This window comes from Dendrobium catenatum, unplaced genomic scaffold (genome assembly GCF_001605985.2).
Source record: "Dendrobium catenatum unplaced genomic scaffold, ASM160598v2 fragScaff_scaffold_621, whole genome shotgun sequence".
Lineage (NCBI taxonomy): Eukaryota > Viridiplantae > Streptophyta > Magnoliopsida > Asparagales > Orchidaceae > Dendrobium > Dendrobium catenatum.
In genome coordinates, this window is record NW_021319083.1 from 564654 (window position 1) to 579345 (window position 14692).

General features: G+C 39.6%; 1 protein-coding gene across 1 annotated transcript; it reads right to left on the reverse strand.

The window, feature by feature from the left end:
- Positions 1-10279: 10279 nt before the first annotated feature.
- On the reverse strand, positions 10280-12402 carry LOC110093149 (ABC transporter G family member 10-like). Its single transcript, XM_020817946.2, has one exon. The coding sequence runs from the start codon at positions 12218-12220 to the stop codon at positions 10460-10462; it is 1761 nt and encodes a 586-aa protein (XP_020673605.1). The 5' UTR covers positions 12221-12402; the 3' UTR covers positions 10280-10459.
- Positions 12403-14692: the final 2290 nt, after the last annotated feature.

The window sequence follows — 14692 nt, forward strand, 5'->3', positions numbered from 1 at the left end:
AAGTCCCACCACTGGCCACCAATACCCCCACCATCACCCGTCAACTAGCACCCAACCCCACCCTCAAGACGATCCCATCTCCCTCCACCACCACTCACGGCCAAGCTCATAAACCACCAGCCCCTCCCTTTGATTTTCCCTCCATCATCACTTGCCATTAACCTTTCCTAAATTAGCTTTCCATATTTTAGGTAACTCAAATAATTAGCAAATTCAAATCTATTTGAATTTAAAATTATTACCTAAAATATAAATCCTATTTTAAGAAAGTTTACAAATCCTATCCCATTTGAATTTTAAATTAAATTGCGATGAGATCTCTTATCCATAATTTAATTTCCTAAATCAAGAAAGCATTTAATGCTTCCATAATCCTCCCCTCTCTCCCTATGCCACAGGCCCCATACAATTTCTCTTTGGAATTATTTTCAAATGGCAATTTATACTCTTGGAAATAATTCAAGCCATTCTCCCTCTCTTGGCCGAAATTCCCATGGCCGCCACCTCCTTACATCTTTCCAAAATTCTAACTTTATGTTTTGGAAGTAAATCCCATCCACCTATCTCCTACCCTCCTCTACTTATATCTTTCCTCTTTAATTAATTCAAAAGTTTGGAATCCATTAGAGAAATTAATTTCCCAAATTCACTCCTCCTTTCTTATTCTAAAAGTTAAACCTAATTTTTCGCCACACCCTCAACCTGGGCAGTTCAAAGACTTCATTCCTTTGGATCTGATGAATGGTTGATACTGATATTTATTCTAGATTCATTTAGAATGAGGAAGGAAATGTCGACATTCTCCGATCAACCTTCTTCGACGTGAACCCAGAAGTTGACAATTCAGTTGAAGAATATTTGGATCGCATCATCTTCACACTCTCTGAATCCATCGAAGAACAACTTGCCAACGTTCAGTGGTAAAATATTTCGTTCATCAACAAGGGTGAACTTCTTCCCCTATTAATTTATCTTCTTAGTCCACTAATCTTGTAGGTGGTGATTCAATCACAAGGAGTAGTGCCTCGCTCTCTGCCTTCGCTTAGTAATTGAAGGATTTTTGTTTTACTTTCTAGGTTTTTAATCTCAATGTTAACTTAGTGATATTAATTAATAGCTACTTAATTTTCATCTTGCTGAATTTCTAAATTTCTTTGCTGATTCTAGTTCTTAGCATATGATTTTCCCTAAGCCTAGTTACCCCTCCTTCATTTTCTACATCGTTTAGTGGCTAACAGTTTTAATTATTATTTTCTCTTATTTAAAATGTGGAAGTTATTATTACATTCATCTAAATCATACTTAGTCTTGCATCATCTGGTATTAGAGCATGGTTTGCTCTTATTGCATGTGCCATGATCCATTGTAGAGTTTTAATTACCATTATTAAGCTTAGCAGATTGTTCCAACATTGCATTTATTTCATTTAAAACATTATATGTTTGCTATCCATATATTTACTACATCATTTTGTGCAAGCTATAGGTGTTTTATCATTAATTTTAATGTTTATCCTTTATATCCTAATCAACGTATCTCGTAGTGTATTTTAATGGACCCAAAATAACTTAGAAGGACTTTAGACCTACTGTAGGTCAAATGAATACAATCAGCCTGTAACTCAAAGAAAACTAAGCCGATCTAGCTGAACTTTGTGGAGACACAACTGAACGATTCGATACACATGAGTGCTCTAGGGATCATGAAACCCCCTACACCCCATCTATACCTCCTTCCATGTATAGGGATGATACCTATCAAGATGAGAGGTAGTATCGTTCCACTCATCGAGTTCCCCAGTCTGGACATAACCTTAACCATGACCCTGACATACTACTAATAAAGAACATTAAAGTTGATGATCCTACCATTGATGGAACCCTCAATTCCCAGATCTTCCTAGATTGGGTCAAAGGTATGGATAGTTTCTTTAAGTGGTACAATATCTCCAAGGCTAGGAAGATTCATTTTACCGAGATGAAACTCATGGGTAGGGCGTGTAAGTTTTGGTCAAATTTAAAAAGCCTTAGAGAAGCTCTAAATGAGAATCCCATCACTGACTAGCCATCCATGAAGCATGAACTTAAGCAAAAGTACTTGTCTCCCTCATACTTCCCCAGATTGTTGGATAGGTGAAATAGGTTGACTCAGGGAAATAAACAAGTTAAGGAATATATTGTGTCTTTTGATGACTACGTAATTTGCTGCAAAGGGGAGACCTCTACAACCCCCACGTAGATCCTATCTATGTTTCGTATCGGGTAGCGATAAGACTTTCGCAATGAATTATTTTCCTAGAATGTTATGACACTTGAGAATGGCTACATCCTAGTGTTATAACTAGAGGAAACCCATTCACAGCACCTGAGTCGATCCCATCACTCTAGGCATTCCTACAAACTTTATGGTAATTCTAATCCTCACACCTCCACTACCCGACCGACCCCAAGAGCACTACCCGACCACCCAAAGGTCCTCTTGCACCTCGATCTAATTTTAGGAGTAAGCCTCCCACCATGGATAACCCTCGGTCAGTCCTAGGACAAAGTGCTTTCGATTCCAGGGGTATGTGTAAATCGCTTCTCAGTGCTGCAGTCCCTATAAAGTCTCGATTATCGATGATATTACTAAGGAAGATTTTGAGCCTGAGGTCAATCAGATCAACCAAGTGGAAGATGAGGGTTAATTCTTTGAGGAGGATGATGACACTTTTTTCCTCCATTTCCTTCAGAAATTAGATACTTCTCCCATCTGCATGGTGAGAAGTGCGCTGTCACACCCTGCTACCACTGATGATTGGCGTAGGACTGCGATTTTTCACACCTACATTAAAATCAAGGATAAGAATTGTAAGGACATTATAGATAGTGGCAATTGCATCAATGATGTCTCCTCCAGCATAGTGTCCAAGTTGGGCATGTCTGTTGTTCCTCACCCCAACCCTTATAAGGTAGCATGGGTCAACTCCACTACCTTGGAGGTCAAGGAACAAAGCCTTATACATATCTCCTTTGCTAAATATAAGAATAATATTTGGTGCGTTGAGCTGATTATGATTGTTGGACAAATCCTATTGGGTCATCTTTTGATCTTTGATAATGATGTCCACATTTATGGGTGTTCGATCACCTAGGTGTTCAAACATGTGGGTAAGAAGATAAAGTTTTTACCATCGCAACCCCGGGTTAAGGATGACTCCAAATCCAACCCTGTTAAGTCCAAGAAAGGATTAAACCTGGTCACTGCCAAGATTTTGGACTCTGAGATCACTCAAGGAGTACCCCTATACGCCTTAGTCAGTCATGAGACTTGCACTGAGTATAACAAACCAATCCCTCAGGAAGTCCAACCTATTCTTAGTCAGTTTTTTTATGTCTTCCCAGATGATCTCCCAAGTCATTTAACACCACTAAGAGACATTCAACATGCCATAGGCTTTGTCCCTGGAGCCTCCATTCCTAACCTGCCACTCTTTCGCATGAATCCCATGGAGTATGCTGAACTCAAGAAGCAGGTAAATAAGTTACATCAACAAGGTTTCATTAAAGAGAGTTTTAGTCCCTGCACTATACCAGCCCTTCTTACTCCTAAGAATGATGGATCTTGGTAAATGTGTATTCATAGCCATGTTATCAATAAAATCACCATCAAATATCATTTCTCTATTCCGAGGCTTGACGATATGCTTGATATGATTATGAGAGCCACTCTATTTTCCAATATTGATCTCAAGAGTGAATAACACCAGATCTAGATCAGACCCGGTAATGAGTGGAAAATTGCCTTCAAGACAAAGGATGGTCTCTATGAGTGGTTAGTCATTCCTTTCGGGTTGAGTAATGCCCCAATTACTTTCATGAGGATCATGACTCAAGTGTTGTCTGTTAGGAAAGTTGCTATTTGCATGTTTTACATTCTTGCAACTTGTATAGTTTTGATGATTCCAAATATTATTGTTTTATGTGTTGTTATCTCCTAACATTTTTTGGAAGATTTGTTTTTGCTCTTGTGTGTACTAATATTTCAGGAAAATCGAACTCCAGACTACGAAGACTTCAAATCAAATTCAGCATGAGATACTTTGAGAATTTGAAGCTTGTACTTTTTATTTGAATTAAATTTGAGAGGGAGTGATTGTAATTGAGTGAATAAATTTACACACACTTAAAGGAGATCTTGAAAAATTTTTTGTACTGATCGTATGGGACGAACATTGTTCGTGCGGGACGATCAGATCAGTTATCTCCTTGTAAGAGCAATGAAACGGACAGGAACTGAACTGGAAAATTTTTCTAAGGAATAATCGTCCAGACGAAATCATTTTTCATCCCAGGACGAGTTTCTCACTGTAAAAATTTCGTCCAGACGAAGTCCAGTTCGTCCATGACAATGGGAACCGACTATGGCAGTTTCTGGAAATATTCTGCAGTTTTTGAAACCGACTTTTTGATATAACTGTTCGTACCGGACGAAATTTTTCGTCCCGAGACGAACCATTTGGTCCTGGACGAAATTGGTTCGTATAGATGAACAAATGGTTAGTACGGGACAGTTTTTTACTCAGTTCGTTCGTACTAACTCAATTTCGTACGGGACGATCCAGTGCGCAGAAAAACATATTTTTAGCAGTTTTTTGAGCGGCTTTTCATGTCCTTTCTATATAAGGAGTCCTAGAAACTATTACAAGTGCCTTTGGAGTTGTTTTCTCTTGAGAGGGATCATTGAGAATGAGAGTTTGGGAGAGATTGTAAGAGTGAAGAGTGAGAGATCAAGTGAAGGGTTTTTGAGGGATTCACAAGGTTACTTGAAGAAGAAGATCTCTTTGTTTCTTCTCATCTCCTTTGAAGGCTCTCAAGTGAAGTTTGACAACATCGGTCCGGTTCTCTTCCGACACTTGGAGAGTGTAAAAGGACGATAAAATGTATCTTTGACAGCCATTGTTTCTTCGTTCTTTGGGAGAAAACTAGAAGAGAGAACTTAAAAGGGAGAGAGGAAAGGGTGGAGTTTAAGAGGGAGAAGATCCTTGGAGGGGATTTCAAGGGAGTGTGGAGGGGATATTCACACGGTTGCTCCGGCGAACTTGCACTTCAGTACCATCGGATTCAATGGTCATCTTAAGGGAAGTTTTGGCGAGAAGAAGATCTCTTTGGTGTCAAAGAACCCGGCTACTCCACCGCATTGGGGAAGGTGAAAGTGATTTTGTACAGGCTTCTCCGCCTTGTTGTGGGGGCAAAAGGAGAGTCACTTTGTGGTATTAGTGCAATACTCGAATGGTGCCTCTGGGGAGTGGACGTAGGTCAAGATTTGACCGAACCACTATAAATCTGGTGTGTTCTTTCTTATTTTTCTTACGCATTAATTTCATTGCAAGTAGTTTACTATGGTTGAAAAGTTTATTTTTTAAACTTTAAATTTAACTTGCATTAATAATTAAAAAGGTTTTCTAAAAATCCAAGAGTAGAAGTATAATTTTTAAATTACCAATTCACCCCCCTCTTGGTTTGCCTTGGGACAATTAATTAGGCTTAACATCCTAATTCATATTGAACAAGTTTCCAACATTGTCCCCTTTTAAGGGAATGTTTGTTGTCGTCTACTTTGATGACATTCTTATTTATAGTCAGTCGACGAGTCAGCACTTGGACCACTTAAGGCAAGTTTGCCAGGTCTTAAGAAAGGAACAACTTTATTTCAATCCTAAGAAATGTACCTTCCTTGTAGATTGTGTTATCATTTTGTGCTTTATTATGTCATCCCAAGGGGTCTTTGTAGATCCTAAGAAGGTGATGGTCATTGTAGAATGACCTGCTCCTCATAACATTCAGGAAGTTTGTAGCTTCCATGGACTTGCCATCTTCTATAAGAGATTTATCAAAAATTTCAGCACCATTGTATCTCCTATCACCGACTATCTTAAGAAGGGTGACTTCCACTAAACCTCGACTGCCACCAAAGCTTTTGATGAGATTAAAAAAAGAATGGTGGAAGCCCTAGTGACGACACTTCCTGATTTCTCCAAAGTCTTTGAAATGACCTACGACACTTTGGGGATCTGAATTTGAGGAGTTCTATCCTAGGAAGGTCACTCGATAGCTTCTTTCAATGAAAAGCTAAATCAAATTTGGCAGCGTTATTCCATATATGAAGAAGAGATTTCTGAAGTGATCCAATCTCTTCGTTATTTGCAACACTACTTTCTCTTGCAAGAGTTCATTATTTTCTCAAATTATAAGGATCTGCGTTATATCAACTCCCAAAAGAAGTTGAATGTATGTCATGATCAATGGGTAGAATTCCTACAGGAGTACACTTATACCCTTAAACATAAAGTAGGAGTTGAGAATAAAGCTATTGATGCTCTCAGTCGTCATATGATGACTACCACTGAAATGAGGGCTAAAGTCGATGGATTTTACCAAATTAAAAGGAATGATTTGGAATGTCCCGACTTCAATAAGACTTACTCTCTCCTGTCCATAGGTAACATATGCCGTATGGACGATTTCCTTCTGTAGGAAGGTTATCTTTTCAAAGCTCAAAAGCTTTGCATCCCGAGCACCTCCTTTAAGGAATTTTTTGTGTGGGAACTCCACGCCGGAGGCCTCTCTACGTACTTTGATAGGGATAATATGATTGAAGCCGCGAAGTATCATTTCTTTTGGATCTGTCTAAAGAGGGATGTCGGTAGGATGATCAGTAGGTGTCACACCTACTAGCTGGCCAAATAACACAAACAAAACACTAGTTTGTACACCCCTCTGCCTGTCCCTAGATGTCCTTTGTAGGACGTTTGCATGGATGTTATCTTAAGCCTGCCTAAGAATGTCCGTAGGAATGATGCCATCTATGTTGTAGTCTATTGATTTTTTAAAATAGCCCATTTCCTACCTTCCTCCAAAACATCTAACGCTTCCCACATTGCCAAACTTTATTTCAATGAGGTCGTCCGCTTACATGGTTTACCTAAAACCATTGTATTAGATAGGGATGTTAAATTTAGGGACTATTTTTGAAACACCCTATATATGAAAATGGGCACTAAATTGTAATTCTCCACAACCTTTCATCCATAAATTGATGGTCAAATCGAGGTAGTCGATAAGAGCTTAGACAATCAATTACGATCCCTGATAAGTGAGCATATTAAGGATTGGGACTCCATACTCCCCACAACTGAGTTTTCCTATAATAATTCTGTGAACCGAATCACTGCCTAAGTTCTTCTAAAATTGTGTATGGGTTTAAACCTAGACAGCCGCTAGATCTCATACCCATGTGCTCTAGGTATAGGATTTCTGAGTCTGCTTCCTCATTTGCATCACATATGCATGAACTTCACAATGCGATTGCACACAAAATTAAAAAGATCAATAATAATTATAAACTATCTAGTGATCATAAACAAAAATTTAAAACTTTTAAGGTTGGTGACTCCATGATGGTGCGGATCCATTTGGAACAGTTCTCGTAAGGAATGGTTAAGAAGTTGTATGCCAAGAGTGTTGGACCATTCAAGATTATTAAGAAAACCAATGATAATTCTTGTGTAGTAAATTTGCCTGTAGAATTCAATATCAATCCCTCCTTGAACATAGAAGATCTAGTAGCATATGAAGGTCCTGATTTTAACCCACAAAATTCACTTATACAGCAGCCCAGTGTGACCCCACCTCGTGAGAACCCAAACTTACCTCCACTTACAAACATTGAGTGATGATATCATCTCCACAAGAGAAGGTGGATGACGGAAGTACTTGATTAGGAGGGGAGGCAAAGCTAAGTCAGAGGGCACGTGGTTGGATCACGAGGAGCTATAACAGATTGACCCCGACACTTTGGAGATCTATGAGAGCACACGGGACAGTTACTCAACGGAATCGAGCTTTTTCCCACCCCGGGAGAATGATGGGGACATCAGAGCTTGGAATGTTTATCTGAGGCATAGCCGTCGATCTATGGCCACGACTGCGTCGATGTATTTTTAAGTTGTTATATGTATTTGTCTTTTATTTATTTATGTTTGTACTTGCTTTTGTTGTTTTTTTCTTTTACCCCTAACTTAAGGGTGGTCATGTGTAAGCCCAATGGGCGATGTTGTCTTTTATTTTTGAGTCTATTGTATAAGGCTATATATAACACTTAAGTTCTTTTTTTATGAGTAATGGATGAATGATAAAATTTTTCTATATTATGAGTTCTTGTGAGAGCTTGAGAGAGTTAGGAGAGAAATCCCTTGGAGAGGGAATCATATCACCCACCAACCATGGAAGTGACCGGGTAGTGCGTAACTTGTTTTATCTATTCTTACTTTCTAACCTCCATCCCACCTTAATCCTCGAAACCCATGACTCACCCCACCTCAAGCCGTTGGCCACCTCCACAAAACCCCACCACCAGCCACCAATGTCCCCACCCTCACCTGTCGGCTAAAACCCAACCCTACCCTTCACCCGATCCCATCTCCCTCCACCACCACCCATGGCCAAGCCCATAAACCGTCGGCCCCTCCCTTTGATTTTCATCCATCATCACTTGCCATTAACCATTCCTAAATTAGCTCTCCGTATTTTAGGTAACTCAAATAATTATCAAATTCAAATATATTTGAATTTGAAATTATTACCTAAAATATAAATCCTATTTTAGGAAAGTTGCAAATCTTATTCTATTTAAAATTTAAATGAAATTGGGATGAGATCACTATTCCCTAATTTAATTTCCTAAATCAAGAAAGCATTAAATGCTTCCATAATCGTCTCTCCTCTCACTCTATGCCGCTGGCCCCAGACAAGTTATCTTTGGAATTATTTCCAAAAGACAATTTACACTCTTGGAAATAATTCATACCATTCTCCCTCCCTCTTGGCCAAAATTCCCAAGGCCCCCACCTCCTTACTTCTTTCCAAAATCCCATCTTTATCTTTTGGAAGTAAATCCCAAGACACCTCTCGCCTACGTCCCCCCTCTCATATCTTTCCTCTTTTATTAATTCCAAAGTTAGGAATCAATTAGAGGAGTTCATTTCCCAAATTTCCTCCATATTTTTTATTCTAAAAGTTGAACCTAATTTTTCTCCACATCCTCACCCTTGGCCGGCCATATCTCTCCCTCTTCCCCTCTTGAATTCTAATTTTTCTCCACATCCTCACCTTTAGATATGTGCATCATCTTCAAACACTTCAACCCTTTGAACCCGAAGAATGTCCGATCCCGATCTTGATTCTGGGTTCATTTACTACGAGCAAGAAAACATCGACATTCTCCAGTCAACCTTCTTCGTCTTCAACCCGGATGTCGACAACTCTATCGAAAAATATTTGGATCGCATCATCTTCACACACTTCGAAGCCATCGAAGAACAACTTGCCAACATCCAATGGCAAATTGTTTCCGGTCATCAACAAGGGTGAACTTATTCCCCTATTCAATTATCTTCTTAGTTCAATAATCTTGTAGGTGGCGATCCAATCGCAAGGGATCGTTCCTCGCTCTCTACCTTCGCTTAGTAATCGTAGGATTTGAGTTTTACTTTATATGTTTCTAATCTCAATGTTAACTGAGGAATTTTATTGAATAACTACTTAATTTGCATCTTGTTGAATTTCTAAGTTACTTTGGTAATTCAAGTTCTTAGCATGTGATGTGGCCTAAGGGTAGCTACCCCTCCTTTGTTTTCTATCATCGTTTAGTGGCTAACAGTTTTTTTTAACACTTTTAATTATTATTTGCTCTTATTTAAAACGTGCAAGTTCTTATCGCTTTCATCTAAAACATACTATCATGCATCACAGTTGATCGGGGTACTATTGTCGGTAAGAGGCAAAGGTTGAAGGTACTATAGTTGGAGGGGATGTTGGTCGGAGGGATCCAAATTGGCAATGGACGTTGAAGGGACTATAGTCAGAGAGTGACGACGTTTGGAGGGACCATAATTTGCACTCCATGCTGGACAGAGGGATCATAGTCGGCGGGCAATGGTGATCGAAGGGACAAAAATTGGCAGGCGGCAGTGGTCAGACTAACCGTAGTCGACGGTAACGGTGGTTGAAGGGATCGTAGTTGAAGAGCAATTATGATCGGAGAGACCCTAGCCGGCGGGCAATAGAGGTCGGAGTGACCTTAGTCGATTTCAAATTTTAAATTAATATTTATGATATTTACCAACAAATATATCTAGAATGATGTGAGTATTCACTCTTCTTAACTTGTAAATGACCCTTGTATTATTTCGGGAATGAATAGCGCACACAGGAAAAAAATATTTAGAAGAAAACAGCTGTAAATAAGTTTATATTTAGAAAAACTTTTTTGTAGATTTAGATAACATTAATATAAATACAACATGTTTATATAAGCCGAATAATAAGAAAAACAGCCAAAAAAAAAATGTACAAGAATGCAAAAAAAAACCTTATAACTTTTAAAATCCTGTGATAATAGTAAGCAGTACTAAAAAGTTCTATCTTGTGAGCTTGAGACACTTGATCCAAAGAATCACCAAGGAGAGAATTCTGTACACGAAGATGAATCCCAACATCACACCAATATTACTCCACTTGTGAGACTCTTCCATTCCTTGCTGTCTCAAGAGCATCTCTCCTGTTAGAAGACAGCCTCCTTTTCCACTCTGTATACACTGCTGCTTTCCCTTCTCTCCAAATTCATTTAGCAAGAAAGCTTCAAATGGGTACTTGAACAAACTCAGATAGTACATGAATATCCAGTACCTGGGTATACTCTGCTTCGATATGAAGTAGCCAGAGAACAGAAAAAAGGAACCCATAAGCCCAGCGATCACCGAATTCCCCATAATAAAATTTGGAACCAGAGCGCCGAAACAAGCAACAAAGGCGTTTGCCATCAACATCACCAGCCAAATAACAAGCGAAAAGAAAAGATAGTTGTCGATTTCCCTCCTTAGACCAATGAGCCAGTACACCGGAGTAGCGTAGAGAATTGAAGCGGCAAAAAGTATTGGAAGAAAAACAAGAGAATTAGATATTACATACGATGACACCCTGTAAGCTCCACGAGAAGTCTCTCTCATGAGTATCCTCCGCTCCTGCAAGAAGATGGGAAGGCCTTCGACAGCGGAAGAGAGAAGGAACGTGAGGCTGAAGGCAAAGAAGCCTACTTTAGCCTGCTGGTCTTCAGCATTCATAAATATGGTTCCAAGTCCTAATCCGGCCACGGCTGATTGAATCATTCTCGCCACGAAAATTTGCCTTGTTCTGACCATGTTCTTAGCAAATCTTTCGGTAAGAATTAGTACCTCCTTAATTCGAGAATTTGCGCAGCAGTAATTACTTTTCTCTCTCTTCTCACTCAGAACAGAATATGGTACTCTGCAGCTTTCCTGCATCTGCGTTTCGATTGTTAAGACTTCCATTGCGTCCATGGCATACTCGAGCACATTGATATGCGGAGGAATTATGTTACCCGCTTCCTCTAGCCGCTTCTGGAGTAGAGAAAGCGGCCCCTGGTGCCGTATGACGCCGTCGGCGATGAGAACGACGCGGTCAAGAAGCTCGAGGATCCGAAACCCTGGTTGATGAATGGTGAGTATCACCGTCTTGCCGTTACTAGACGCCATTGACTTAAGCATTGTGACAATGAGGTGAGCCGATGCGGAGTCAAGCCCTGACGTGGGTTCGTCCAGCAACAGCACGGCGGGGTTGTGAACAAGCTCGATACCGATGGAAACCCGCCGCCGCTCGCCGCCTGAAACTCCAGGGGTTCCTGGCCCGCCGATCCTTGATCTAGCGACGGGCTGAAGGCCCAGCTGTAAAAGCAACGCTCGAGCGCGGAGAGTAGCCTCGCGGAGCGTAGAGCCCAGCCGCAGGCGCGCGCTGTAGACGAGGGACTCCTCGACGGTTAGCATGGGGAAGAGTGCGTCGTCTTGGGTGACATAGCCCGAGACACGGCGGAAAGAGGAGGTTTCCATCGCCCGGCCATTAACGAGGATAACGCCGGAGACAGTTTTAGGGTGAATGGCGCCGGCGAGCACGGATAACAGCGTGGATTTACCGGCACCGCTTGGGCCAACGATGGCGAGAAGCTCGCCAGGCCTGGCCTCGCAGGTAACGTTGTCTAGAATGGTTTTGTGGGTTGATTTTCCGGTGGCGATGTCATAGGAGAGAGACTTAGTCTCGATGAAGTAGCAGGTATTCCGGCCGATGTTTCCCGCGAATTCCGCCATGGATTTAATTGGCAAGTCCATTCGGTGAGGGATGGTCGCGATTAAAGATGTTTGCGAGGAATGAGGAAGAAGAGCGAGATGAAAGGTAGCTGCGAGATACAAGATGGGATATGAAAGGGTACGAGTAGCCTTGGAGCTGAGCTAACACACCAAACCTAACTGCTATTGCTGGCTTATGCAGAGTTGCGTGCTCAGTAGGCTTGACTGGGTGGACACATCTCAAGAATCAGCTTGATTCTATTTAGATGTACTTGCTTATTTTATTATATAATTAAGCAATAATAAATAAAATAAGTCATGTATTATAAATAATTATGTGACGGCGATAATTTTTTTTTTATGTTAATCTCGAATTATATGAATTTAACTTGAACGAATCAGAAGGATAGAAATAATGAACGAATCAGGTCCATCATGAACTCATCAAGCCAATAAAAAACTCGCCAGGATAAATTTAAACTCTTCATGATGAGGGTTGCATTTTGGAATATTGAGGCGGTCGAGAAGTATAAATTTTAACATCTTAGTTTTGTACGAAGATACAACAAGCATTCATACAAGAGAGAGGGTGTAGCATTTCATAAGAGAAATCATGATTTTCACGTGGAAAATCCTGAAAAGTGAAAGACCAACAGGGTCTGGCCCAGCTCGAATGAATCCACTAGTATTTGAAGTTTATTATAAATGACGCCCTTCCTTTAATGGAAGGTCTTGGTTTGATGTAGCAAATATATATCATACATAATATATTGCGTTTTCAATTGGAAAAATCAGAATTGATATATTCGTTTGGTTGGCAAGACTATATCCGTATGGCGACGAAGGTTGGAAAAATTATATTCGGGTGACAGTGGTCGGAAGGACCATGGTCGGCAGGCATAGAGGTCAGAATAATCGTTTTCAAGCGACGGAGGTTGGAAGGACAGTAGTCCATGTTGCGAGTCTTAATTCGAAATTATAATTTTGATGATATCAAATATTTCTGACACTTCTATTTTTTCTTCGACTGTCTTGTCTACTAACTTTTCAAGTTCACAAAGTCAATTGCAAATCAAGATAGCTCTAGATTGGGTAGTTTGGGACTGAGTCAGTGTTTAAACTATTGTTAAGTATTTTTTACTTTTTATTGAGTCAATTGTAACAAAGTGTATCATGATTCTAAGTAACCTTGCACACACACACTCAGGAAAAAATTCTGTCTATTTTTAAAGTTTTTTTTTTTTATTGCATCGTCCGGGACGATCCCAAATCGTCCTAGATAATCAGTTAAAAATAAAAACTCTAATAGGGCATCCTAAGGCAGCCACAATTAAGTGAATCATCATGGACGATATTAACATCGTCATAGACGATAGGCTCAAATCAGAAAGAATCAACCGCCACATCTTTCAATTGGACATTATCGAGGACATCGACCATGACGATGTAGTGCAATTATTCCTAAATTAGTTAGGTAATTAAGGCAAGCAATTAAGATTTGATTGCTCGATCATATCACCCTGGACGATCACAGGATCGTCCAGGATGATCAGTTAAACAAATCTTAGTTTCTTCCTAGACAACCGGAATGATATTCTGGATAATGTGTATTATTTTGCACTAATCATCCGGGATGATCCCAAATCGTCCTGGACAATCAGTTATTTCTCCATCATCCAGACATACAATCAAGGTGATGTTCTAGACGATATTTTATGTTTTGAACTAATTGTTCGGAATGATCGTGAAATCGTTCTTGATGATCAATTTAGTTTTTCATCATCCAAACATACAATCAGGGTGATGTTCTGGATGATACTCAATAATTTTGAACTAATCGCACATGACAATGTCTTATCGTACTAGATGATCAGAACAAATAAGTCCTTTAATAATCTAGACTCTCCCTGATCGTTCTAACTAATTGAGATGAATTTGTGATTTGGTTTAAGTTCGTGATTTGATTTAAAAGTTTTAAAATACAAATTCATCCCCCCCCCCCCTCTTCGTTAGCCTCGAGACTAGTTCATAAGGGCTTAACGTCCCTAACAAACTTTCAAGTGGTATCAGAGCACTTTCATGTGGTATCATAGTGGGATTCATAAAAACAAGTTTTTGAAAGCTTTTGAATTTTGATCCATGGCTAATTTTGATAATCATAATACAGCAGAAGGGTATTCTATTACCCAACCACATTTGTTTGATAATATTACAATTTATTTTTTGTAAACTCGCATGTCAATATTTTTACAATCTATCGATTATCGCATGTGGATGCTTGTTAAAGAAGGCTATTCTCGACCTTCTCATGAACTTAATGAAATTAAAACTAAAATTCCTTTTACTGAATGGACTTTTAATGAAAGAGATTTATCACAACTTAATGCAAAATGTTTGAACTATTTTTTCTGTTCTTTGAAATCTGAAGATTATATGTGCGTTTCAACTTGTGCAACTAGTAAAAAAATTTAGGATAAATTATGTGTAACTTATGAAGGAACAAATTAAGTTAAG